Consider the following 23511-nt stretch of genomic DNA (forward strand, 5'->3'; position numbering starts at 1 on the left):
TATTGTTTGCAGCAGTTCCCCTGGAGCCAGCAGATTGGGGCTGGCTCCTCTGTGGAGCCAACAAATGTATTTCTGACTTACAGTGGATGCTCGGGTTGCGAACGTGATCTGTGCGGGATGCATGTTTGCAGCCTGCAGTGTTCACAACCCGCGTCTGCGCACACGCGGGTTTCGATTCGGCGCTTCTGCGCATGCACGACTGCCAAAAGCTGGAAGTAACCCGTTCCGGTACTTCCGTGTTTCGGCAGTCCACAACCCAAAATACCACAACCTGAAGCGGACGCAACATGAGGTATGACTGTACTCACATTTTCTTTCTCCCTGTAGGGCACTCAATTTCGGTGGGATAGGTGTGGTCGTGGGCCATGAACTGACTCATGCTTTTGACGACCAAGGTCAGGACCGCCTTTCCTCCATCTCTTTAATTCATCTTCTAGAATTTATCTCCTCCCCCCACCCAACACACACACTTTTTTTGCTGCAATGTTTGCCACTTCGGGCTGTTTCATTTTTAAACCCTAAGCAAACTTCTTGCAAACGGTTCGATTTTTCTTGCAAAGTAAACTCGTGGGGCAGAGCAGCACTTTTCCTGGGCGTTGCTTTAAAAAGTAACAATAAGGATCTATAAAGTAAAAGTTTACAGTTGTATATAAGCATACAAACATTTAATTGTTGTAACATCCAAGTACACCCCCCCCCACACACACACACAATTAGTACATAAAAGGATATTGTCAGGGAACTGACATCGGAGCTAGAGGCGGAGGGAAGGCTCTCTAATGATGCTGGAGAAGGGCCCAGCAGGGAGAGAGGCAGCTCCGCAGATGGGGAAGCAAATCAGCGCAACACCAGGGATATAGAGGGGCTGATGGGGGAATCGGCGAGAGGGCTCCAGGACTCTTCACCGGACACCAGCGGGGAGAGCACGGGTCCTCCGCTACCCACGCCCACCCTGCACAGGAGACCTCCGCGCAGAAAGAGTAGGAGGAGACTGGGTGTCAAACAACTTTTATGTTGGAAAAGATTTAAGAAACGCCCACTGACGGATTCTGCTAGCGACTGAGGCAGCCACGAAGTGAAGGGCTGTCCAGACTGAAAGGTTTAGCAAGGCAACAAAGCCTGGAGAGGCAGCAACTTACACACGAGCAACCCATACACATTACAGATATTTAAATGTTCTCAAATTATTTCGTTCATTCCACACTGCAGAGTATTGAGATGGGGGGGCGGCAATATCATTCTGTCCTTTTAGGTGCGATTTCCGCATTACAGGGTGTTTGACTAGATGGCACTTGGGGGGGGTCCCTTCTAACTCCGTGATTCTGTGATTCTTTTTGCTAACTTCCTTGGTCCTTGCAGGCCGGGAGTACGACAAGGACGGCAACCTCCGCCCCTGGTGGAAGAATTCATCGGTGGAGGCCTTTAAGCAACAGACCGAGTGCATGGTGGAACAGTATGGCAACTACACAGTCCACGGGGAAGCCATCAACGGCAAGCACACCCTGGGGGAGAACATCGCCGACAACGGGGGGCTCAAAGCCGCCTACCGGGTGAGACTCCCTCAAGCCTTTCAATCAGACTTTGTGGGAGCTGTGGCGTCTCCTTTGCTGCAGGAGGCGGGTGAGGTTGCCAAGTAAAGCTGTTGTTTACCCTCCCCATCCCCCCGCAAAAAACTCCAAAATTGATATGTGAGTCCCAAGCCATAGAGAGAAAGGGCCAAGGCCACTTGCTTAGAGCACTCATCCCAATTTCTCACAAATAGTCACTAAACTGAACACCACAGCTTTGTGTCTCTTCCTTTTCTTAAAAAATAATAATTGCTATTAATTTTTTAACTACAAGAACAACATCCTATTTGCAAAATACAAGCTGTAAAACACCAAAACTGGAATTTCCACAGAAGTAACATGCAAAATAACTGATTTGGTGTTAGTAAAGGTAAAGGGACCCCTGACCATTAGGTCCAGTCGTGACCGACTCTGGGGTTGCGGCGCTCATCTCGCTTTACTGGCCAAGGGAGCCGGCATACAGCTTCCGGGTATGTGGCCAGCATGACTAAGCCGCTTCTGGCGAACCAGAGCAGCGCACGGAAACACCGTTTACCTTCCCGCCGGAGCGGTACCTATTTATCTACTTGCACTTTGAGGTGCTTTTGAACTGCTAGGTGGGCAGGAGCAGGGACCAAGCAACGGGAGCTCACCCCGTCACGGGGATTCGAACTGCTGACCTTCTGATCGGCAAGTCCTAGGCTCTGTGGTTTAACCCAGAGCACCACCCACAGAATCATTAAAAAATGGCAAACTAATCAAATCACAAATAATATGTAAATCACAGTGCATGTAAAGAATGGGGGGGGGGAAACCAAATGCAGTGCAAAATCTTAAAATAAATCATGCTTTGAGATAGAGTGAATAAAAATAATCAAACCTTAATTCAGAATAACTATAGCACCTCCTAGTGGTATTAGAGGTGTTATTTTCCCCCCACAGGGGAGCCTAGGTCATCAAAGAAGGGTGGAAAAGGTTAGGAAAGTTGTCAGCCCCATATTACGAAGAGTTGGTGCCAGAAGATTGCCATGTTCGGCTATTTTCATAAAATCTGCAAAGTGAGCCCAAGTTGCAGTGAAATTGTCCTTGTGCAAATCTCAGTTTAGTCGTCAGTTTTTCTAACACTGCCATCTGCCATAATACTAATTTGTACATAATACTAATTTGTAACGTTTACTCCTTCCAGGTTCTTCCAGGGTCTAGCTATAATAATTCTCGCTGCTTGCACAAGCAAGTTTATCTTTATCGGGTCTTTGTTCTGTAAATCCAGTCTATAGCAGTGGTTCATAACCTTTTTTTAGCCATGCCCCCACCTAAGCATCTCTAAAATCCTGATACGCCCCCCCCCCACCAGTGACATATAATTCTTATTATTCAAAAAGTGAACTATTCACGTGGAGGAAGCCTAAAAGGCCATTGACTATTAATAACTTATTCTCAAATTGCCCCTCTTAAAAATCAAATTGCCCCCCTGTGGGGCATGTGCCCCACATTGGGAGCCATGGGTCTACAGGGAAAATATGTATAAGAGCTAAATGTGGACTAGGCGTTAATTGCTGTGACTATTCCTGTAATCTAGCTGTGAGAGTCAGAAGGATGTATGATGAGTCCTGCTGGGTCGGTCCAAAGGGGGGCCCATCCAGTCCTGCCTCTTGTTCTCACAGTGGCCAGCCAGATACCCATTCTGGGAAGCCAACAAACAGGGCCAGATCACATGAGCAACTCTCCCCTCCTGCAGTTTCCAGGATCATCGCTGCCTCAGACCATGGAGGCAGAACATAGGGCATCCTGGCTAGTAGCCTTTGATAGCCCTCTATTCCATGAATTTATCTAATCATCTAACCCTCCAAGTCGGTGTCCATCCCTGCCTCCTGCAGCTTGCGAAAAAGTCATTTCTTCCTGAATCTTCAGGTATTCTGTTTCCTCGGTTGGCCCTGAGTTCTAGCGTTACGAGATCCACTTTCTCCACACTACGAGTTATTGTATCATGCCCCCTGTTGCCCTCCCTTTTTTCTACCCCCCCCCCAAATAAAGCAGGTGTTATCTCTTTCCTCCCAGGGAACTTGCTCTAACCCCTTGATCATTTTGGCTGTGCTTACCTGAGCCTTCTCCAGCTCCACGGCATCCTGTTTTGATTCGCTTTTCCCTCCTCATCTTCCAGGCTTATCAGAACTGGTTGAGGAAAAATGGAGAAGAGGAGACTTTGCCCACGCTGGGCCTCACCAACTACCAGCTCTTCTTTGTGGGGTTTGCCCAGGTAGGTCTGAGTGTCCCATTTTGGAGGTGGGTGGATGATGGCATGCCTGGGCTATGTTTTGTCTCTGGGTTTGATTCTACAGACAGAGAAGGCTGTGACTAACTACAGTGGTGCCCCGCAAGACGAATGCCTCGCAAGACGAAAAACCCGCTAGACGAAAGGGTTTTCCGTTTTTCGATGCGCTTCGCAAGACGAATTTTCCTATGGGCTTGCTTTGCAAGACGAAAAAGTCTTGTGAGTCTTGCGATTTTTTTCGCTCCCCCCCCCTTTTTCTAAGCCGCTAATAGCCTTTTAGCCGCTAAGCCTTTAATAGCCGCTAAACCGCTAATAGCGCTAATCAGCTAATAGGGTTGCTTCGCAAGACGAAAAAACCGCTAGACAAAGAGACTCGCGGAACGGATTAATTTCGTCTTGCGAGGCACCACTGTATATGCAGGCCTGTTGACACCTGAGATGTATGGATATAATAATAATAATAATAATAGTAATAATAATAATAAATTTTTATTTATACCCTGCCCTCCCCAGCCAAGGCCGGGCTCAGGGCGGCTGAGATATATATTTAGAGATACATTTTTATTTTTTATTTTTTTAATTGATTTCCAAGAAAAAGAACATGTATATTTTTGGACCCATCCTATTTTTGTGCATGTTGAACAGTTTGTACATGTTGTATTTTATATTGTTATAACCCAAGCGTGGACTTAGGCAGTCTTCTGTGGCCTCTAAGACCTCAAGATCATTCTTGGTCATTAGAAGAAAAATGCAAATGAATCATTACCTAGTTAGCATACCTGTTGTACCCTGCTTCATGACCTTGGTTTGTATCCAGTGCTTTTCCTACTCAGAATAGGCCCATTGAAGTTGGGGAGCATGACCAATTTAGGCCTATTAATCTCAGTGGGTCTGTCCTGAATAATACCCCTCCCCCACCATTAGTAATATCCTTTGGCTTCAATGGGTTTTGTCTGAGTAGGACTAGCGTTGAATATAACCCAGGGTCATTGTTTGCAGTGGGTCTGCTTTGAATTAATACAGTAGTTGGATACAACCCTTAGCATTGGATTAAAACTCAAGATTTACAGGAGCAGAAAAGTAACTCTGATTTACATGAAATAATACATCCTGTTGAATATTATATTGAATATTCACATCCCAGTGATTTAGAAATAAACACTTTCCCATAAATTTGCCCTCCTTTCAATAGCTCATCTCTCCATGACAATAATGGGATTATTGAGGATTTCCAGGATGCTGTTCACTCTCCTTACAATGCCTTGGGAGGTAGCTGATGTTACTCGACAGTAGAACCACTTAAATGAATGGTCATGGCAAACTCAGTCCCATTAATTTCAGTAGGTCTACTGCTGTATGGTTGGCAATAATAAAAACATATAACCAAAACCATATTTTAAAGGTTTAAAAAAAAGCAGGCCATAAATTAACCATTGTGGAAGGATTTCTTCCTAATTGCCTGCAAAGCCCTGGCAGAATAGAAAGGTTTTCAGCAGGCATTTTAAAAACTGGCACTGAAGGCACCTGCTCAAATTCCAGCGGCTGAGAGTTCCACTGGGCTGTGCCGACAAAACTTAAAGGCTCAGTTTCTCATCATTGTCAAGCGAGCCTCACCAACTTGGGGAACAACCAACGACACTTCTGTGGGTGATCTCTGCAATTGAGCTGGGGGCATAAGACTTAGCTGGATGTGCAACTCCTCTTGCGATTCCTCTCTCCTTCCAGGTCTGGTGCTCCGTCCGCACCCCGGAGAGCTCCCACGAAGGACTGGTCACCGACTCTCACAGCCCCTCCCGCTTCCGAGTCATCGGGACCATCTCCAATTCCCCAGAGTTCTCGGAGCACTTCCGGTGCCCGCGGGGCTCCCCCATGAACCCACAGCGGAAGTGCGAGGTCTGGTGAAGTTCCCCAAAGCCGAGGAGAGAGAAAAGGAATGGGATGAACTGGAGGGCAGCCCGGGGGGAACACAGCAGGAGGGAGTGCCCTCAGCCTTCCTCCACACCTAAGAGGCGCCCCGTGACCTTGGGACTAGCTGAGCGCTCTGAGATGGCTGGGAGGGGTCCCCAGCCCTCACCCCAAAGCACCACCCCATTTGACCCACTGTGAAGATGCCCTCTACTCTGGAACCAATTGCATCGGTGTCCCCCTTTGCCTCTAACTTTGCTAAAAGTGCAGAAGTCTGCACGCATGTCTGTGTTTCAAATGCACTGACTTTGGGGTGGGGATAGGGTTGTGCTGTCTCTCCCCCCCCTCCTCATATGCAGCGGGGGGGACGGACTGGCTCTTCGCCACCATAGGATTGGAAGTTCTTGCGTCATTTTTCCCCCAAAAGAGGGAACCACCCAAATTTTAAAAGAGAACCCATTTTGGTCACATCTAACAAGCGCCAACCCTCTCTGTAGACAGACATTCACGTCCATACATATGTATAAGTTTTGTGCGCTCACATCCACATGGTAAAACTTGTAAGATATTTCTGCGGAAATGATTTTTTTTTTTTTTTAATCTTGCGGAACACTGGAAAGTTCAGGGAAAATGTATTGAGTTGAATGGACTGGTATATTTATTGCGTGTGTGTGCAATTCTAGGTTAAGGGCATTCTGCTTAAAGCTGAGAGGCAGGATACAAACCTCCCCCATGGCTCATCTCTCCTCACCCCCAGTGTCTTCTTAGGGGGAACGGGTGCGGCTCATTTCCACGCAGACTCTCCTTTTGCTTGGGAAATATTCTAGGGCCTGGCTTCTCCAAAACCCTTTCCTTCCTGGCAACACTGTTGACTTTTCCAATTGAAATCCTGGACCTCTGCCCTAGCCCCAGGTGCAGAGCAGGCCACATTTTCTAAAAACGCTACCTTCGGGGCTTTGGGCTTCAACCTCCAAGCTAAATCTAGGAGATTTCCCAGCAGAACAAGCATGTCACAACCTACCAGCCATCGTTGGCAGCCTTTGCACCAGGAAGATGAGCTGCCTTGCAGAGAAATGCCCCCATCACAAACTCGGAAGATGCACCTCGAATGATGTACCTTGTGTGTCAAGACCCAAGCTGACGTGGGCAATTTCAGTGCCGCTGAAGAAGTAGCCCCTGAAAGTCTTGCTGAAGTACTGTCTGTCTTTGATCAGCCAAAGAATATGCCTGTATTGAGTCTGGAGCTGAATCATCTGGACATTTGTACACATAACCCCAAGTGAAAAAATTTTTAAAGGCTTGTTAGGCCCACGGGCCTGCAGCTGACATGTTCTCCCTTCCTCCCCCCACCCCCTTGTGGCCTTAATAACTTAATTAAGGGTTACTGAATTTGAAAGGGGGCCCCAAATCCTGGCTGTTTGTGTGGTGTCAGCAAACTCTACACCACAGCCAAACTCTTGCAGGCATCTAACTGCTTTTGCTTTACCAGTGCCCTCCACCACTGTGAACTCTCAGGTGCTCAGCAGCTCGACAAAGGCACAAAACCTGGAGCTTTCAGCTGTGGACAGGTGTCAGGACTGCAGGGAAGACTGCCTGCCTCATGACGAAGCCATTTTTTATTGTACTGAAATACGGCGGTCGGTTTCGGAGACCCCTCGACTGGTGGGACTTAGGCAGTGATGCTCCCGCGCTTGCAAACAAACTTCCTTGAAGAAGCAGAGCTTCCTTGGACTTGTGAGCTGCCCGTCTCTCCTTCCAGCCTCCCTGCAGCACTGTGGGGCCAGGAGCCATTGCAATCCCAACTCGTATTCTGAACTTCAGGCAGGGGGAGAAGATGTGCTGTATCTCCTTTCCTAGGCAAGCTTTCTTATGCCTTGAATTAAACAGAGGAGGGGAGAGCTCTGGCATTGAAAGTGCGACCCAGGCCTCCCCAACTCCACTACAAGTTGAGATGCCTTCATTCCAAAGAGTCAGCAAGACTATGCTTGCGTAGTGATTAGTGGTTTCTCTTCATCTTCTGCTCTTGAAGAAGTCCATCTTGCGTGTATTTTTGGCTTGTGTGTCTGTCTGTCTTTACTTTGTCTGGTGAGCCTCCTACCCTGAGGACAGGCGAAACGGATCAGTTGGTTCGCAGCCTCCCAAACCTTGTAGGGTTGTGGAGTCCCCACTCTTCATTTCCTGTGGAAGTGGCTGTCCATCATTTGGTACCACGACTCCAGGAGGACCTGGGGGCGCAAAGGGATAGCCACTGAGTTTCTGGGGCGCTGGGCACAGCAGCAGCGTCCCCACTTCCTGTCCTCAGTCTGTCTTGTGGTAGGTGGCCTTGCAGATGTGCAGGTGGGGAACATGGCTACTTGAACTCTGCCCTGCTGCGACACATGGGCCGGGGTTGAGAAAATGAGTGAGTGTGAGCTTTATCTTTGCGGGGGGGAAATGCCTTACTCTCAACATGGCTGAGAATGCTTCCAGTGCCTTAACAATGTTGGAGCAATCCTCCCACCAGCAACATCATGCACTCCCTGGGCCAAATCCTGCCCTGCACCAAACAATGAGCCCTGCAAGCACACAGTAAACAAAGATCCAGCAGGTATTGTGCTGATCATGCCACCTCCGACATCTTGCCATCTTGGACTTGTGGAAAGGGTGCCTTGGACACTCTTCCTGATTTCCCCAAGCTCCTGTCTGCCTGTCTGTCTCCCTTCTCTCTCCCCCCCCCCTTTTCTCTCTCCCCGGAGATCTTTCCCGGTGACCAAAAGTGGCCTCTTTTTTGCTGCTTGGGATGAGCACTGATCCCTTGATGCCATTTTGTTCAGCCACCTTCTCCCGCCACTGAAGGTGAGGAGAGGGTGCCTTTCCAGGGGAGAGCAAAGAAGGAAAACCACCCCAGAATTTTGTTCTGTACCCCTTAACAGACCCCGCTTTGTGTGGTGAGAGCACAGACCTGCTCTTGAACCCAGTGCTGCTGCTGCTGCTGCAGCCGCCATCCTTCCCATTTTGGGCTGCTCTCTTCCACTTCTGGTTTTCCTCTTGGATCCCTCCTGTGCAGAGCAAAAATGGTTCCATTTGTGTAATCTGCTTTTAGTAATTGGACCCAAGAAGAACGTGAGCTGATCGCTTCAAGATGGTGCAGCAGATGTTTTAAGGGGGCTGGGGGCGGGGAGACCTAGTAGAACTTCTCCCCTCCAAGTGGAAAGAAGGAAGACCACCACCACCAAAAATGTAGGGCTTGTGATACCCTAAGGGGGCTTGCTCAGCATCTGGGAAGGCTTGTAGCCACTGAAAAAGGGAAATATTAGGAAATTGTTTTCTTCGCACCAGACAAGGCCAAACTTATTTCAGACTAAGGGAAGGTCTGGGAGGAATATTGTGGTATTTATGTATGGACAGGATGGGGGAGAATATAAGGTCTGGCTGATTTGTTCTTTGTTGTCACCTTCCCTGCATCTTTGGAGATTATTGTAATTTTGAAATAAAAGCTTTTCTTGGGTTTTATTAATTTTGGGACTTTGTGTGTGTGTCCCTAACTCTGCTTTTGACTATCCCCTATCTCCCACCAAGGTTCCTATTTCCCCCTCACACTATTTGTTATTTGTTCATTAAAATATCTACACTTATTGAACAGTTTTGAGCAGTTTACCACAATAAAAAAATGCAAGCTCTAAAACCTGTAGTATAATAAATTCTTGCCTATTAGCCATTTATAATGGTCTCTGCTTACCTGGGAAACAAGCAATAGAATTCTAGGAAGTGAATTTTTCACCATTCTGGTTTCTTCATCCTTGCTCTCAGTCCAGGGAGAGGCTGGTATGTCACAACTGAACAGTGACTTGAACCCAGATCTGCTTAACTAAAGAAATACTCTCCTTCCAAAATTGTCTTGGGCCATTTCTAACTTGGTTAGAGTCAGGGCAGACCCATTGAAACTAATGAACCTCAGCTAGTTATGGCCATTACATTCCATGGATTAGCATTGGGTACAGCTCTTGGTCCACAAAGGCTGGTTCAGATCCACAAACAGTAGCAGGTACTAATGTGTATCATTAGTAATCTTTCCCAGACTGCTTGTTTATCTTGTTTCATTATCTCTTCATATGCCACCTTAGGGGGTCTTTTTATACTTGTGTATTTTATTCAATTTCTTATCCGTCCTTCACAGCAAGGCCCCAGGACAGGTCACAACTGTAAAATACACAGACAACGAAGAAAGCAAGAAAAGTGTAAAAGCAATTAAAAGCAGTTCCATATATTGCACATAAAACAAGGAAAATCCTGTATGTAAAAACAATGCAAACATTAGAAAACCTATTCCACCTATAAAAACAAGAGTTATTCCAATACTTACACAGACTGGGAAGAGGATCTCCATTTAAAAGGTTTGTTGAAAGAGGACGATAACCAGCAAATGCCTGAAAGCTAACTAAGCAAAGAGGAAGAGATGAAGCAGGTATGTAAATAAGTTTTGCTGGAAATGCACTCTTAATGCGAACAGTTGCAAGAAACTGCAGGGCACAAAACAACTGCACCTTATCTTGATGCCACCTCAACTCTTTCCAGCTGCCTGAAAGCAAAAGGAACCTGCAGTTTCATAAGAGTATATATTTAAAGAAGATGAATAAATGAGCAAATTAAGTTAATTTGGATATGCAGAAGATATTAAAAATAAATTTAAGGAACTGCAGAAAGGGGGAAGGAAGTCAAGTTTTGAAATGTCAAAATGATTGTAAAATTCAACAGTTTCACACAGGTGAGAAACCATTTAAATGCATGGGGTGTGGAAAGAGCACTGAGAGTGGACAACTTAGAATTCATCAACGGACTCACACAGGTGAGAAACCATTTCAATGCAAGGAGTGTGGAAATAGCTTCAGTCGATGTAGTGGAAGATGTAGTGGAAGTCTTACAAACCATCAAAAGACTCCGAGGGGTAAGAGCTGTAAGACTGGAAACTTTACACGCCATCAATTAACTCAAAGAAGAATGGTTTAAACAGAAGGAGTGTGGAATCTGCTTTGGTTATTATGGAATGCTTTTCCAAAACATCTACCGACTTCCGTGGGGTGGAACCATTTAGAGTGTAGAACGTGTTTCTCTAAGTTGACACTTTATTTCACATCAAAAACAGGAAATCAATCTTTAAAAATAAAAAAAAAGATTGTAAAATTAGTGAAATGTGCAAACCTGAAAAATAATAATAAAAGGAAAGGAAAGAAGGAACCTGTCCATTATCCAACAGGAAATAAAGGGGACTTCGTGGAAAAGCCACTAGTGTGAACCCAGCTGGCATCATCTGCTCAGTTGTCACCCTGGTTAAAACACCAGCAGCCAATTTCACACTTCATCTTGGGGCTGGGGGCATGTTTTTTAGCATCTCTACAGGAAATACAGTTTGGAGGTGTGGCTTGCACACAAATGTCACAATTGAAGCACTTCCAAGATGGAGTCTCTTTCGTCAAGCGTGGAGGAGGCTCGGGCAAGAAAGAGTAGAGGCCTCTGTAGAACCCGGCGAAGGCCTACTGGGACAGTGCTGCCATGGTAACAACACTACTGCCAGCCAGGGCTGGTAGTGGTCTACAGGCCTTGTGTCCCAAAGTGACTCTCAATGTGGCAGCTGGCTGCACCTAAAGGTTGAGCCTTGGACTAGTCAACCCAGCCTGCCTTAACAGTGGGGTCGGAGAGCTGAAAAAACAAATCACACATTTGGTTTCAGATAGTACATGGGTTGTTGTTTACTCATTTAGTCGTGTCCGACTCTTCATGACCCCATGGACCAGAACACGCCAGGCACTTCTGTCTTCCACTGCCTCCCGCAGTTTGGTCAAACTCATGCTGGTAGCTTTGAGAACACTGTCCAACCACCTCGTCCTCTGTCGTCCCCTTCTCCTTGTGCCCTCCATCTTTCCCAACATCAGGGGCTTTTCCAGGGAGCCTTCTCTTCTCATGAGGTGGCCAAAGTATTGGAGCCTCAGCTTCAGGATCTGTCCTTCCAGTGAGCACTCAGGGCTGATTTCCTTAAGAATGGAGAGGTCTGATCTTCTTTAGTACATGGGTAGAAGAGTCTAAAAAGCCCAGGACACGCATTTTCACGGCCCTTTAGCAGCTATGGTGGCTCATTTACCAGAAGTAATGTATTTAGCATTAACTCTGGAAGTGAATACAATCTGGAGTGGGTTTGGAGTGGGGCCTCAGATCTTGACTACGTTGACTCGTACATTTGAATGCAGAGGATGTGTCCCTTATTGTACAACCATAGCCTGCTCTGTACATAATGCTTTGTGCTCATGATGGTTTCAGGGCTGCCCCGGCCTGTACAGTGTTGGGATATCATGGAATCCTAGACTTGGGAGGGACCACAATGGTCATCTAGTCCAACCCCTTGCAATGTCACACACATGCACAAAGCCGCCCCGCCAATCCTGGGGGCAACCGGGCATCGCCAATACACCTTGCCCTGGCTTCCACCCCAGGGAGGTCACTTTGGTGCTGCTCACGCAAGAGCTGGGCTTCACCCCCAGAGATGCACTCCGTTGTCCCTTGAGACAGATGGATGCCAACAAATGCACTATTATTGCACCAATGCAATACAGTGGTGCCTCAGGTTAAGAACTTAATTTGTTCTGGAGGTCTGTTCTTAACCTGAAAGTTCTTAACCTGAGGTACCACTTTAGCTAATGGGGCCTCCTGCTGCTGCCGCTCCGCCACCATGCGATTTCTGTTCTCATCCTGAAGCAAAGTCCTTAACCTGAGGTGCTATTTCTGGGTCAGCGGAGTCTGTAACCTGAAGCGTCTGTAACCCGAGGTACCACTGTACACCCATAAAAATGCATGCCTGTCCAGAGCAGCCCTAAGAGATGCCAGGATGTTCTGGATTCAGCTTTGTCTTGTATATCGAGCGGCAAACACTAGAGGTCAGGGCAGGCAAGGAATTCCTCCAAATGCAACCTTCTCCTGTCTGTCAGTTGCCCTGATGCAGAAAACCTTGGCATTGCTCACAGAGACTTTAAATGAGAGGGAAGCACCCATCTCTTTAACCACTCCGATGTGCCAGGAAGTGTGCAGCTCAGGCAGAGGAGGTACCTTCCATTGGTCTCCTTAACCTGGAGGGCAACAAACGGGGATCTCAGTGGTGTTTCTGGTCTTCTTGGGACTGAAGGGCTGCAAATTGCCTTTCCCCATGCAATGCCCATTTGACTTCAATCTACAGAACTGGCACATGACACTCGTTCCACATTTGTAAGAAATCAAAATTTTAGTGTGGCAGCACCCACTCTTTGGAATTCCTTCCCTATTGTCACGGCACTATTTTTTAGCACTTTGTTAAAGCATGCCTAGGCAGACATGTGGAACGTTTACATGCATTTTAATCTGGTTTTTAGTTTATTGTAGATTTTCATTATGCTTTGAAGGTTCGAAACATTTGGTCTTCAGCTTTATTTGCTGATGATTTCATCGTTTTATTCTTTTGCGTAAACCATGCTGTGGGTTTAAAACAAAAGCAAAAAAACGCCAACAGCCACCAAGCTATATAAACTTGTATTAAATGAAATAAATAATAAATCCATGCTGCAGTGATGCCGAAGACTTCAAAGCAGGCATGACTCTGATGGATGCCCAAAGCTGGTTTTGGTTTTCCAAATTTGCTGTTCTTTACAATTTAGACCATCCAGCTAAGAAAATAATTCAATGGCCTCTGTTTTATTTGATGTCGAGGGTGTGCAGGGGAATGACAAGGGAGGCCTCTGCCCTGAAATCAGATGCGGAGAGAAGGAAGAGGGTGGTTGAAGGTACAACAGGGAAGGAATGTGGGATGTTTAGTAATGGATGTTTACCTTCAACAGAGTGGGAAATCTTTCTCAACGTAGTGTCCTCCAGAGGTCTTGGATGACACCCTCATGCTCTGGGGGTGCGTGGGAATTACAGTCCATAACATCTGCAGTGCACGGGGTTTGGACAGGCTGCAGTTGGGGAGGAGAAAATGACAACTGGACCAAGTTAATTCAGGGAGGAATTGAGTTGTTGTGGAAAGAGAGTTATAGAGAAGGTATTAATTAAACCCGGAGGTGTATTGCGAACTTAAGGCTGTCCCTGATCACCCAGTCAGCAGTTACTTGGGAATGGGGGAGGGTCAAGTTTTTCCAGGTCTAGCCCCCCCCCTCCTGTTTTGTCCTCTGGTTTCTTGTCCTACTGCAACCTTCAGGGAGCAGATGTTTTGGACTACAACTCCCATCATGTCCTGGCCATGTACATGGGAGTTGTAGTCCAAAACATCTGGAGGAAACCTGCTCAGTGAAGGCTCCTGTGGCGTCTCACACGCCTTCACCAACTATTACAATTACCTGATGCATGTGGAGTGTCCGGTGCCAGAGAGAGCCACGCTCCATCTGTGGAGAGGCATTATTTCCTATTCCAGCTTCCAGGACTGAATCAGTCATACAGTCAAAAACAGATCAAAGATTTGACCCTGGTCTTGCCTTTGGGGCCAGTCCCCAACTCCAGTCACTTAATTCTCCCTTCTCATCCCAGGGGAGGGTTGCTGTGGTTACTGGGACACTAAGGAAATGCACTCTGCCCATGTTCACAGGTTATATATTTCTCCAGTACAGTATCACATATTTAAAAGAGGAACAGCTGGGCTTTCTGAACTGCTCCTGGGGCTTTAGCCCTGGCTCCAGCAGAAGTTCTGACATATAATGGCTCCCTTTCCAGCGTTATCTGGTTGGCATCTTTCTGTCTCGGGATACAACGTGCCTTGGGGGGTGAATTCAAGCCGTTGGAAGGTTGCAGTGCCTGCTGAGTCCGATATGGGAGCACAAAATCTACATGAACCCCTTGCCTGTTCAGCAGATTACCAGATTCAATGGACAGAGAGGTGCTAAAAGTAATTTTAAATTCTAGACTTAATGGTCTTAGTGGGCATGGTGGGGGCTCTTAGAGGGTGACATGTATTTCTTTGGACCAGGCCAAAGTGGGAGCATCTTGTCTAGCAGTGCGCTGCATCTGATCCTGGAGGTAGCACATGCCGTCATCATTTGGGAAGCCCACTGGTCAAGCATTTGCTCTTGCATGCACTTTCAATCCCAGGGAGCATCCCTAGGTAGGGCTGAGCAACCACCTCCACCCTGAAACCATCTGGAGCTACTGCCAGTCAGCAACAACCTTAGTGAGCGAGATGGATCACTGCTCTGTCTTAATTGGACCCACCTTATTTTTGTACTTTTTAAATTGTTTGAAATGGTTTTTAAATGCCGTGTAGTGTCGTTTTAATTGTTGTCACCTGCTCTGGGACCTTAGAGTGAAGGCTGGATAAGAAACTGGCAGTAATAACATAACCTCCAATATTTATCTGATCAAAATATTCCATTATCATCATTCTATTATTTATACCCCACCTATCTGACTGGGTTTCCCCAGCCACTCCAGGCAGCTTCCAACATATATAAAAACAGAATAAAACTTTAAGATTAAAAAAAAACCTGACTGTTGATCTCAGGGCTGTGGGTTCAAGCGCCACTTTGGGTGAAAGATTCCTGCACTGCAGGGGGTTGGACTAGATGACCCTCGCAGTCCCTTCTAGCTCTACAGTTCTGCAATTCTACATATAAAGGGCTTCCTTCAGACGTCTTCTAGAGACGTCTAGAGTTACTTATCTCCTTGGCTAGGGGGTTGTACAGTGGTACTTAAGTACTTAATTTGTTCTGGAGGTCTGTTCTTAACCTGAAACTGTTCTTATCCTGAAGCACCACTTTAGCTAATGGGGCCTCCCACTGCCATTGCGCCGCCGGAGCACGATTTCTGTTCTCATCCTGAAGCAAAGTTCTTAACCTGAAGCACTATTTCTGGGTTAGCGGAGTCTGTAACCTGAAGCGTATGTAACCTGAGGTACCACTGTATAACTCATTTATCTGATGAAAATAGGGATGCCTCACCTAAGGCAAAGCAGGATATTCCAGGATTAAATCAGAAACCAGGATGGCTTCTGTAAATCAACTACTGCCCATGGAAATTAGGGACACTTGGAGGGTCTGTAATAATAAGAGCAGCAGCAGCAGCAGCAGCAGCAGCAGCAAAAATAAAATAAAATAAAATAAAATAAAATAAAATAAAATAAAATAAAATAAAATAAAATAAAATAAAATGCAGCTCTGCTGCATGGGCAGGAATCTGGACCTGCCCTAAAGTGCTGCCTTTAGGGTACCACCGGGGGATGGACGCCTCCGAAGCAGAGAGGCTGGCGAGGAGCGCCGGCTTTCCGAACCTTCCCGAGCAGCCGAAGTGGCTCGGCACGAGCGGGCGAGTGAGGTACGAACAGAGCGGCCGGAGTCGGCTTTCCCGAAGATACCCGAGCTCGGAAGCCTACTGCGCGCGGGCGCCTCCCCCTCCACCCCCCCCCCCAGTGCGACCCGCGACCCGCGACGCCGCTGTGGCAGCCGGAGGAGCCGAGCGCTTCCGGAGCTTGCCGAGCAGCCGAGCGCCCTCCTTCGTCGCCCGTCGTCGTCCTGCCGGACTGCTGGAGGCGGCCGCCAGCGCCATGTTGGATGCTCCGCTCCGTCCGTGAGGAGAATCCGCCGGCATCGCCCGCCCGACACTCGCCCGACGCCCGGGAGCCGCTCCGCCGGGGCCAGGGGCACCGAAACCCGCCGAGGGCGGCGGCCCTATGAGCGGCGGCGCGGCCTGAGCGGCCCCCGCCCGACCCTTCGCCAGCCGAGCAGGCAGGCAAGCAGCCGCAGGAGCCGGCCGGGCGAAGAAGAGCAGCGGCGGCGGGAAGCGGCGGCGGCAGCGGCGCGGCAGCACTTGAGGGAGGCGGCGGCGGAGGGAGCAGGCCGGCCGCGTTGTCACGGAGACCGGCCGGGGGTGCTGGCCCGCCGGGCTGCCCCCGCCGCCGCCGCCGCCCCGCCGCTCCCCGCCCCCTCAGGCAGCGGCGGCGGCCGCCCCGCCGCCGCCGGCCTGGTGGTGGCTCCGCTTGGCCATGAGCTTACCACAGAAGGTGGCCCTCAAGCCCGGCGCGGCGGCGGGAGCGGCGGCGGGAGCGGCCACGACCACGGGGACCCCCTCTGGTGGAGGGGTAGGGCCCGGAGGGCCGCCGCCTCCCGCTGCTGCTCCTGCCCCGCCGCCGCCTCCAGCAGCAGCGGCAGCAACCGGGCCGCCGCCACCGCCGCCGTCCCCTGCTGCTGCCGCTGCTGCACCGGCTGTAGGAGCGGCGACGGCGCCTCCTCACCCCGCCAGCATCAGGGCTCTCCAGACACAGCCGCCCCAGCAGTATCCTTTGGCACCCATGGAGGGGCATGCATCGCTTCTCCATCCATCCATCCATCCGTCCATCCTCCCCCCCCCCCCATGAGGGGCACGCGTGTAGCCAGGAGGAACGTGTGGACTTAGGGAGGGGGGGAATATCTGTGTGTCAGTCATGTAAAAACGGGTCCGCTTGTCTGGAGGATCGTCTGAATGTATGGTGTCCTCTCTCTGGGAATGTGTGGATTTATGAGGGGACAAAAAGGGGTAGGTGTGTCATCTTTTGAGGAACCCGTGTATAGGCAGGAGGACTTGGCTGTCTGTGGGGGAATGTGTGGATTTAGGGACTTGGAAGCAGCGAGGAACGGGTGTAGCCTGGGTGTTGTGTGTATGCTTCATATATGGAGAGCTTGAACTTATTTCGAGTAGATGGAAGGAAAAAAGGAACAGGAATATCTCCTATAAGGGGACGTCAAGGAGCTGCTTCTAAAGATGGATGAGTGTGCAGGGGAAAGAAAAGGGGGCCCTAGAGAGAATGTAGGGGGAAGGCGATTAGAATAAGGTGTGGGGAGGTCAGATCTCTTCCCTTAAGGATGGAGGCAGCATGGAGTGGTTTTTGTGTGTGTCAGGGGTAGGTGGGGAGGATGGAGCTGTCCATCAGACATGTGTTGTGTGTACCTCAGAGGTGAACTGTAGGAAGGAGCAGGACCCAAACTTGTGTAGGCAAGAGGACAAACCTCTTCTCTACCGGAGGCCCCTCAGCATATGAAATATGGGTGGTGGGGGATGATATTACACATGCCCACCCTCTTTATTTCTCTGTTAGAAAGGAGGGTCCTCTCCCACACACTCTTGCCTGGCTGAGCCTCTCAGTGAAAGGGCCAGCATTTTTTATGTTCAAACAAAACAGGAAAAACAAATGTCGATGTCATACAGGACTAGGGCAGCTGTACTACAGTTTCTCTTTCACTTTGTAAGAAAAGGAAGGGCTCTCTTGCCTAGAGAGGAGGCGAGTTTTGGGCATGGCTCTTCCTCCAGAAGAGGATCCAAGAGGGTTGGCTTGGAGGGGAAAGTATCCTTGCTTTGTTTTTGAGGGAGACCAGTGTACATGTCTATGTGTTTTACAACAGGAAGGGGAGGTGATGGATGGTGGGTGGGTGGAAAGGGAATCCCACCTGCCAGGAGTTGGGCCTGGTGCCTCTGTGTTTGTGCTGTGATACTCCTTTTTAATGCTGAAGAAGAGACACATACTTCAGGGTCTCCTATTTTATTTGCAGAGAGTTTGTTATTCTTTGCACTTGCCAAAAAAGTGCAACTGTAAATGTTGTTCCCCAAGTGTGCTTATGATGAGATTAAGACCACAGTCCTATGGAATTTAGTGCTACGTACTTCTGAGTGTAGGCATGCATGGGATTGGGTTAAAAGTCTGCTTGTTTGTTTTTAAATAAGAATTTGTTTGATGTAAACTATGAGCAGATTTTTCAGTTTTGTTCTTTGATTATGAAAGTGAAGCTAGGATAGAATTTTTTTTAGGCATTGTTCTCTGTAAAATCTAGTTTTGGTGGGTTGGTGGAGTTGACAAGTTTATATAAAATGTGTCCATTGAAATGGTGACCCTTAGGAAAGAGCATTTTTAACATAAAATGTGTTTAATATTTGCTGCTAAGACAGGAGTCTTATGAGGTAAATGTTGCAGGAATCAGTTGAAAAGTGTGTGTATTAGAAAGGAAGGTATATAAATGAGAAATGGGTGTGCAATAGAAACAGCATATTAGCCTCTGCATAGAAGGATTTGTATGCATGTGTTAAAGGGGAGGGTTTTTTGTAGACCAGTGAAATTAGATCTCTGGGAATATCAAAATATTTGATGAATTGGAGAAAACCTCATCCTCTGGATTAATGCCTGTGGATGGTGTCCAGAAGTGCTGGTTTTGCTTTGTCAGCAAGGTCAGCTGATGGTTCATAACAAAAGCAGATTTTCTCTTTATTGTAGGGACAGACTGTAACAGCTGTGAGATATTTACCTAGAACTTACTTCCCTTTCTGGCTTATCTACTGCTGGTTGAGGTAGGCACGTCAGACCTTATTAAAACCTGTAATTCTGTTGGCTTGCTTAACTGGATTTTTACTGAGTATGGTGCTGATTGTCAATTTAATTTTAATTCACGGTGTTCTTCAGATTCTTGTGTGGTACATATATAGTTTTACCAGTTCTCTGGTATTACTGGGCAAATTGTAATACAGTATGTGGAAACTTCTTTAAAAGACCACATAGAGTAGCACTTGCCTTAAGTGTTGCTGCTTTGAGTTAAATCAGGGCAAGTTTCTTAGTTTTGAGTGCCTTGCCAAGGATTACAGTGGGAGTTTTGGCCTGCCTCAAGCAATTGAAGTGTATGCTGGGTTTGCTTTTGTCCAATTTCTACGGGATTTTCTGAGCACACTTTGTGGCTGGAATGCAACACCTTTATGCCCAATAGCTATGGTAGTTAGCTTCTGCTTTCCTGGCTCTAGGGATGAAGCATGAACACAGAAAACTTTCCAAAACCACTATTTTCTTGTAGTAAGTAAAGTATTTAAAGTGCATTTTAATTTTCCAACCTGAATGTCAGCTTAGTGTGACTGGGGAAGCTGGCCCTATGCTTTGCTGGAAAATGCTTTCACTTGTAGTATTTTTTAACCCCTAGCTCAGTTGTACCCTCCATCCATGCATGTGTCATTGAAAGAAAAGGAGATTGGGTACTTTTCTGGTCATTTAAAGAGGTGGCAGGTTTATGTAAAGAAACCCCTTGAAAGTGCAGTAGTCCTTGTGTGGCAAAGTATAGTTGAGCTTTTAAGAACAGGATATATTTTGTAAGAGGGAGCTGCTAAAATATTACATATACATGTATATATAAAGTAGCTCAGTTTGGGGAAGGGCCTCAGCTCAGTGGTAGAGCGTCTGCTTTGCATCCTGAAGGCCCCAGGTTCAATACCCAGTGGCATCTCCAGGAAGGATTGAAAAAGATTCCCTGCCTAGAGACAAGTGCTAGAAATTCGCTGGGTGCCAGGTGCATTTTGCGACTTAGTGTGGGTCCAATTGCGACCTTGTGCAAGATCTCTGGATGCCAGGTTTGTGACTGACAATCTCCATCGGACTGCCCCGTCCCCCACCTTTCCTAAACAGGTAAGCAGAAGAGCTTATTTACAGCATTTGCCCCCCCCCATCTTTTCCTCTAAGGAGTACATGACTCACCCCCCCTTCCTCAATTAATCCCTGCAACGACCCAGTGAGATAGGTTAAGAGGCTGTGAGTGGCCCAAGGTCACCCAGTGAGCTTCATGACTGAATGGGGATTTGAACTCTGATCTCCCAGGTCCTAGTCCGACACTCTTAATTGCTACACCGCACTGGCTTCCTAGAGTACTTCTGCTATGGGCAGGTGTATAAATTACCGGTAAGTAGGTAAATAAATATGGGGAAAGCAAAACATCACTTAGAGAGGTATCTAAACTATTTCCCTTGAATATTTTCTTTCATTTTGGATTTTTTTATTTGATGTTTTAATGTGTTGTAAAGTGCATTGATATTTTTTTCTTTAAAGTATAAAGTGGTGTAGAAATGCAATGAATAATAATTACTATCATAACAATAAAAAATAATAATAAGCACCACTGGGGGTGGGGAATGGCACTTAGGCATTCTGTTGTGGCAACTGCAACCTAGATTTAAAGTGCCATTTGGTAATAAGGTTATGTTTCTGCCTTAATGTTGAAAGAGGCTGATTTGAGTTGATGTGATTTGACTCGTGAACGAAAAAACAAATATTACAGTCTTTGCTCTGTTGTGAGTGCGCTGTTAACCTCTAGGTTAGATTACTGCAACAAGCTATACATGGGGCTATTGCTGAAGACGGTTCAAAAAAGTCAGCTTGTGCAGAATTCAGTGGCCAGGTACCTTACCAGGGCAAGACAGTTTGAGCATGTAACACAAATCCTGATCCGACTACACTGGCTGCCAGTTAATTTCTGGGCCCAATTCAAAGTGCTGCTTTTCACCTATAAAGCATTAAACAGCTCAGGACCAACATTGTGCCCTCTAGATCAGTGTTTCCCAAACTTGGTTCTCCAGCTGCGTTTGGACTACAATTCCCATCATCCTTGACCACTGGTCCTGCTAGCTAGGGATGATGGGAGTTGTAGTCCAGAGACAGCTGGAGACCCAAGTTTGGGAAACCCTGCTCTAGATGTTGCTAGACTACAACTCCCATCATCCCTGATGGCTAAAATGCTGGTAGCTGGAGCTGCTTGGAGTTAGAATCCAATGACATTTGGAATGCTTCTCTGCTTTAGAAGCGTTAGAAGCAGATAATCCATATATAAAAAGGAAGGACCTGGAAAAAGAAAGAAGCTAGTGGCCCCTGGCACAAGCCTCATCTCTAATCCCCAGTGCAAAAACAGTTGCCCACCCCTGCTTTGGGGTGGTTGCATATTGGGAAAATAAACGTCCTGCAGGACAGGTGAGCTTTGAAAACTTACATGAGATGTGCCCTTTAAGAGCCTTTTGATGTGCATTGAACTTGGGTATCAGGAAAAAGAATCTGCTCCTAATGTTATCTCCTCCTGTTCCTTCCATGCAATTCAAAGGTTACCCCCTTTGAGCTTTTGGATTCCATTTAAATCTTTGTGTTTAGAGCCTGCTGAGTGCATGCAAAATGATACCTGATGGACCTTAGGCAGCAACAGTTAGTTAACAGGTACAGGGACTCAGTTGAGGCATAGCTCCAAGTTACGGTTTGTGATAGTTTCAAACCCAAAGGATGGTTTCTAAGCATGTAACACATGTGCTTTCTGCTTTGCTACTAGTGGGTGGGTGTGCTGCTCTACGTCTTGCTATAACTGCCTTGGTAGCGTTAATGAAAGGAACTTCTGCCCTGCAAAGCTTATGAAGCAAACCCTCTGGAAGTTCTGTTCTTCTTGCACATTTTTGTTGCCTGCCTTCCTCTTGGCCCTGAGCTCCTTCATACAGTGCTATTTTTCTAGAAAAAGAGGTGCTGGAATTCAGCATGAACATCTCCCTTGTTCTTTTAGAATAGCAATGGCTTCTACCTGAGAGGTGCTGGAACTGAGTTCCTGTGAGTTCCTTTGAAAAAAACACCCTGATACATTAGTTTGTCAGACTCATAAGGGACCTTAAATACCCATAATTGGAGCAATGAAACCACACAGGGTTGTTGTTTTTTGTCCTCCTGCAGTTCCTTGTGGTTGTGTTGTGAAGTTCTTCCTCACTGCTACGCAAACATAGTCTTGTCTGATGTGAATGCCTTCATTCCAAAGCAAAATGATGTGTTAGTTTAACTCTTCAAGGGATAGTTCTAGCTCGGTTGGTCAGGAAACATCTAGTTGTAATAAAAAAAGTACAGATCTGCAGGAGTTGTTTTACCTTTCAGTCTTCCATTATAGCTTAATGTCTGTGCAAGAGTGAATGAGAATTGGAGAAAGAATGTAGTAGTATATCACTGATTCCTCAGCTGTAAGGGGACACTAGTTATGGGTCCACCTGTCGAAGTCACTTCCTATTTCCCTATCACCTATTGTGGCCCCCAAGAATTATTTACTAGGAGAGTGGCAGTCCACCTGTATTTTTTTCGTCATCTGTTCACACACCTTCAGCTGTAGCTTGGGGATTCCTGTTTTTCATATACTTAATTGATGGTGCTGAATGTGGTTTCCCCATGCTTTCTCTCTGCTAGATGCTAGCAGTGGCTACTAGCCACAGTGTCTATGTTCTCCTTCCACTGTCGGAAGCAGTAAGCCCCTGAATCCCAGTTGCTGGGAATCACAAATGGGGAGGGTACTGCTGTTGTGCTCAGGTCCTGCTTGTAGGCTTCCCTTTGGGGCATCTGGTTGGCCACTCTTGAGAAGAGGAGGCTGGACCAGGAGGGCTCTGTTTGGCTTGACCCAGCTGCATGGCTGTCCTTAATGTTCTTATGTTGAAAGTGAGCAGCAGAGCAACTCTGAAGAAAACTTCACCTGAAGAAAAATGGCAAGAACACTGCAAGATGGAAGTTATCGCCACTTGCTCACATCCCCTCAACATCCCATCCCCATGCTCAACATGTCAGTTGCAGCATGGTTGCCTTCAGCACCATCACAGGCATTCTAGTTGCTTTGGGGATTTTTGATGGACTTGCTCTCATGCCTTGTATTGGCTTTGGTCTGATTGTGGGGATAGACTCTGATCTGGAAAGCATCAGTAATTCTGTGGCCATCTGGCTTGGGCAGAAATCGAAGATATAGTGGTACCTCAGGTTACATACGCTTCAGGTTACATACGCTTCAGGTTACAGACTCTGCTAACCCAGAAATAGTGCTTCAGGTTAAGAACTTTGCTTCAGGATGAGAACAGAAATCGTGCTCTGGCGGCACGGCAGCAGCAGGAGGCCCCATTAGCTAAAGTGGTGCTTCAGGTTAAGTACAGTTTCAGGTTAAGAACGGACCTCCGGAACGAATTAAGTACTTAACCCGAGGTACCACTGTACATTGTCACAGAGTTCCAGAGACCATTTGCTTGGTCTCCTGATTT

At 47.2% G+C, this 23511-nt stretch overlaps 2 protein-coding genes and 1 long non-coding RNA gene across 38 annotated transcripts in view; 2 read left to right on the plus strand and 1 right to left on the minus strand.

The window, feature by feature from the left end:
- ECE1 (endothelin converting enzyme 1) overlaps window positions 1-9220 on the plus strand; it is a 77790-nt gene extending 68570 nt beyond the window's left edge. For 6 of the 10 annotated variants that reach the window (XM_083514641.1, XM_083514642.1, XM_083514646.1 and 3 more), the window contains 4 exons: window positions 328-395; window positions 1360-1550; window positions 3709-3804; window positions 5545-9220. In XM_083514641.1, the coding sequence (XP_083370767.1) occupies window positions 328-395; window positions 1360-1550; window positions 3709-3804; window positions 5545-5721 (532 nt within the window). In that variant the 3' untranslated portion in view covers window positions 5722-9220. Of the gene's footprint in view, window positions 1-327; window positions 396-1359; window positions 1551-3708; window positions 3912-4348; window positions 4993-5544 lie in introns of those variants that run through there. The other 4 variants (XR_014528746.1, XR_014528747.1, XR_014528748.1 and 1 more) reach the window with 2 other exon arrangements.
- LOC310712105 lies at window positions 8847-10590 on the minus strand. Its single transcript, XR_014528763.1, has 2 exons — window positions 10067-10590; window positions 8847-9903 (listed from the first exon to the last, which is right to left on the minus strand). It is a non-coding gene; the product is annotated as an uncharacterized lncRNA (long non-coding RNA).
- A 6248-nt stretch (window positions 10591-16838) lies between these two features.
- EIF4G3 (eukaryotic translation initiation factor 4 gamma 3) overlaps window positions 16839-23511 on the plus strand; it is an 80272-nt gene continuing 73599 nt past the window's right edge. For 17 of the 27 annotated variants that reach the window (XM_083514567.1, XM_083514576.1, XM_083514568.1 and 14 more), the window contains exon 1: window positions 16840-16977. The gene's annotated coding sequence lies outside the window, so the exon portion shown is untranslated. Of the gene's footprint in view, window positions 16978-23511 lie in introns of all 27 variants that reach the window. The other 10 variants (XM_083514566.1, XM_083514588.1, XM_083514613.1 and 7 more) reach the window with 1 other exon arrangement.

Source organism: Podarcis liolepis (assembly GCF_965112155.1).
Source record: "Podarcis liolepis genome assembly, chromosome: 7".
NCBI lineage: Eukaryota > Metazoa > Chordata > Lepidosauria > Squamata > Lacertidae > Podarcis > Podarcis liolepis.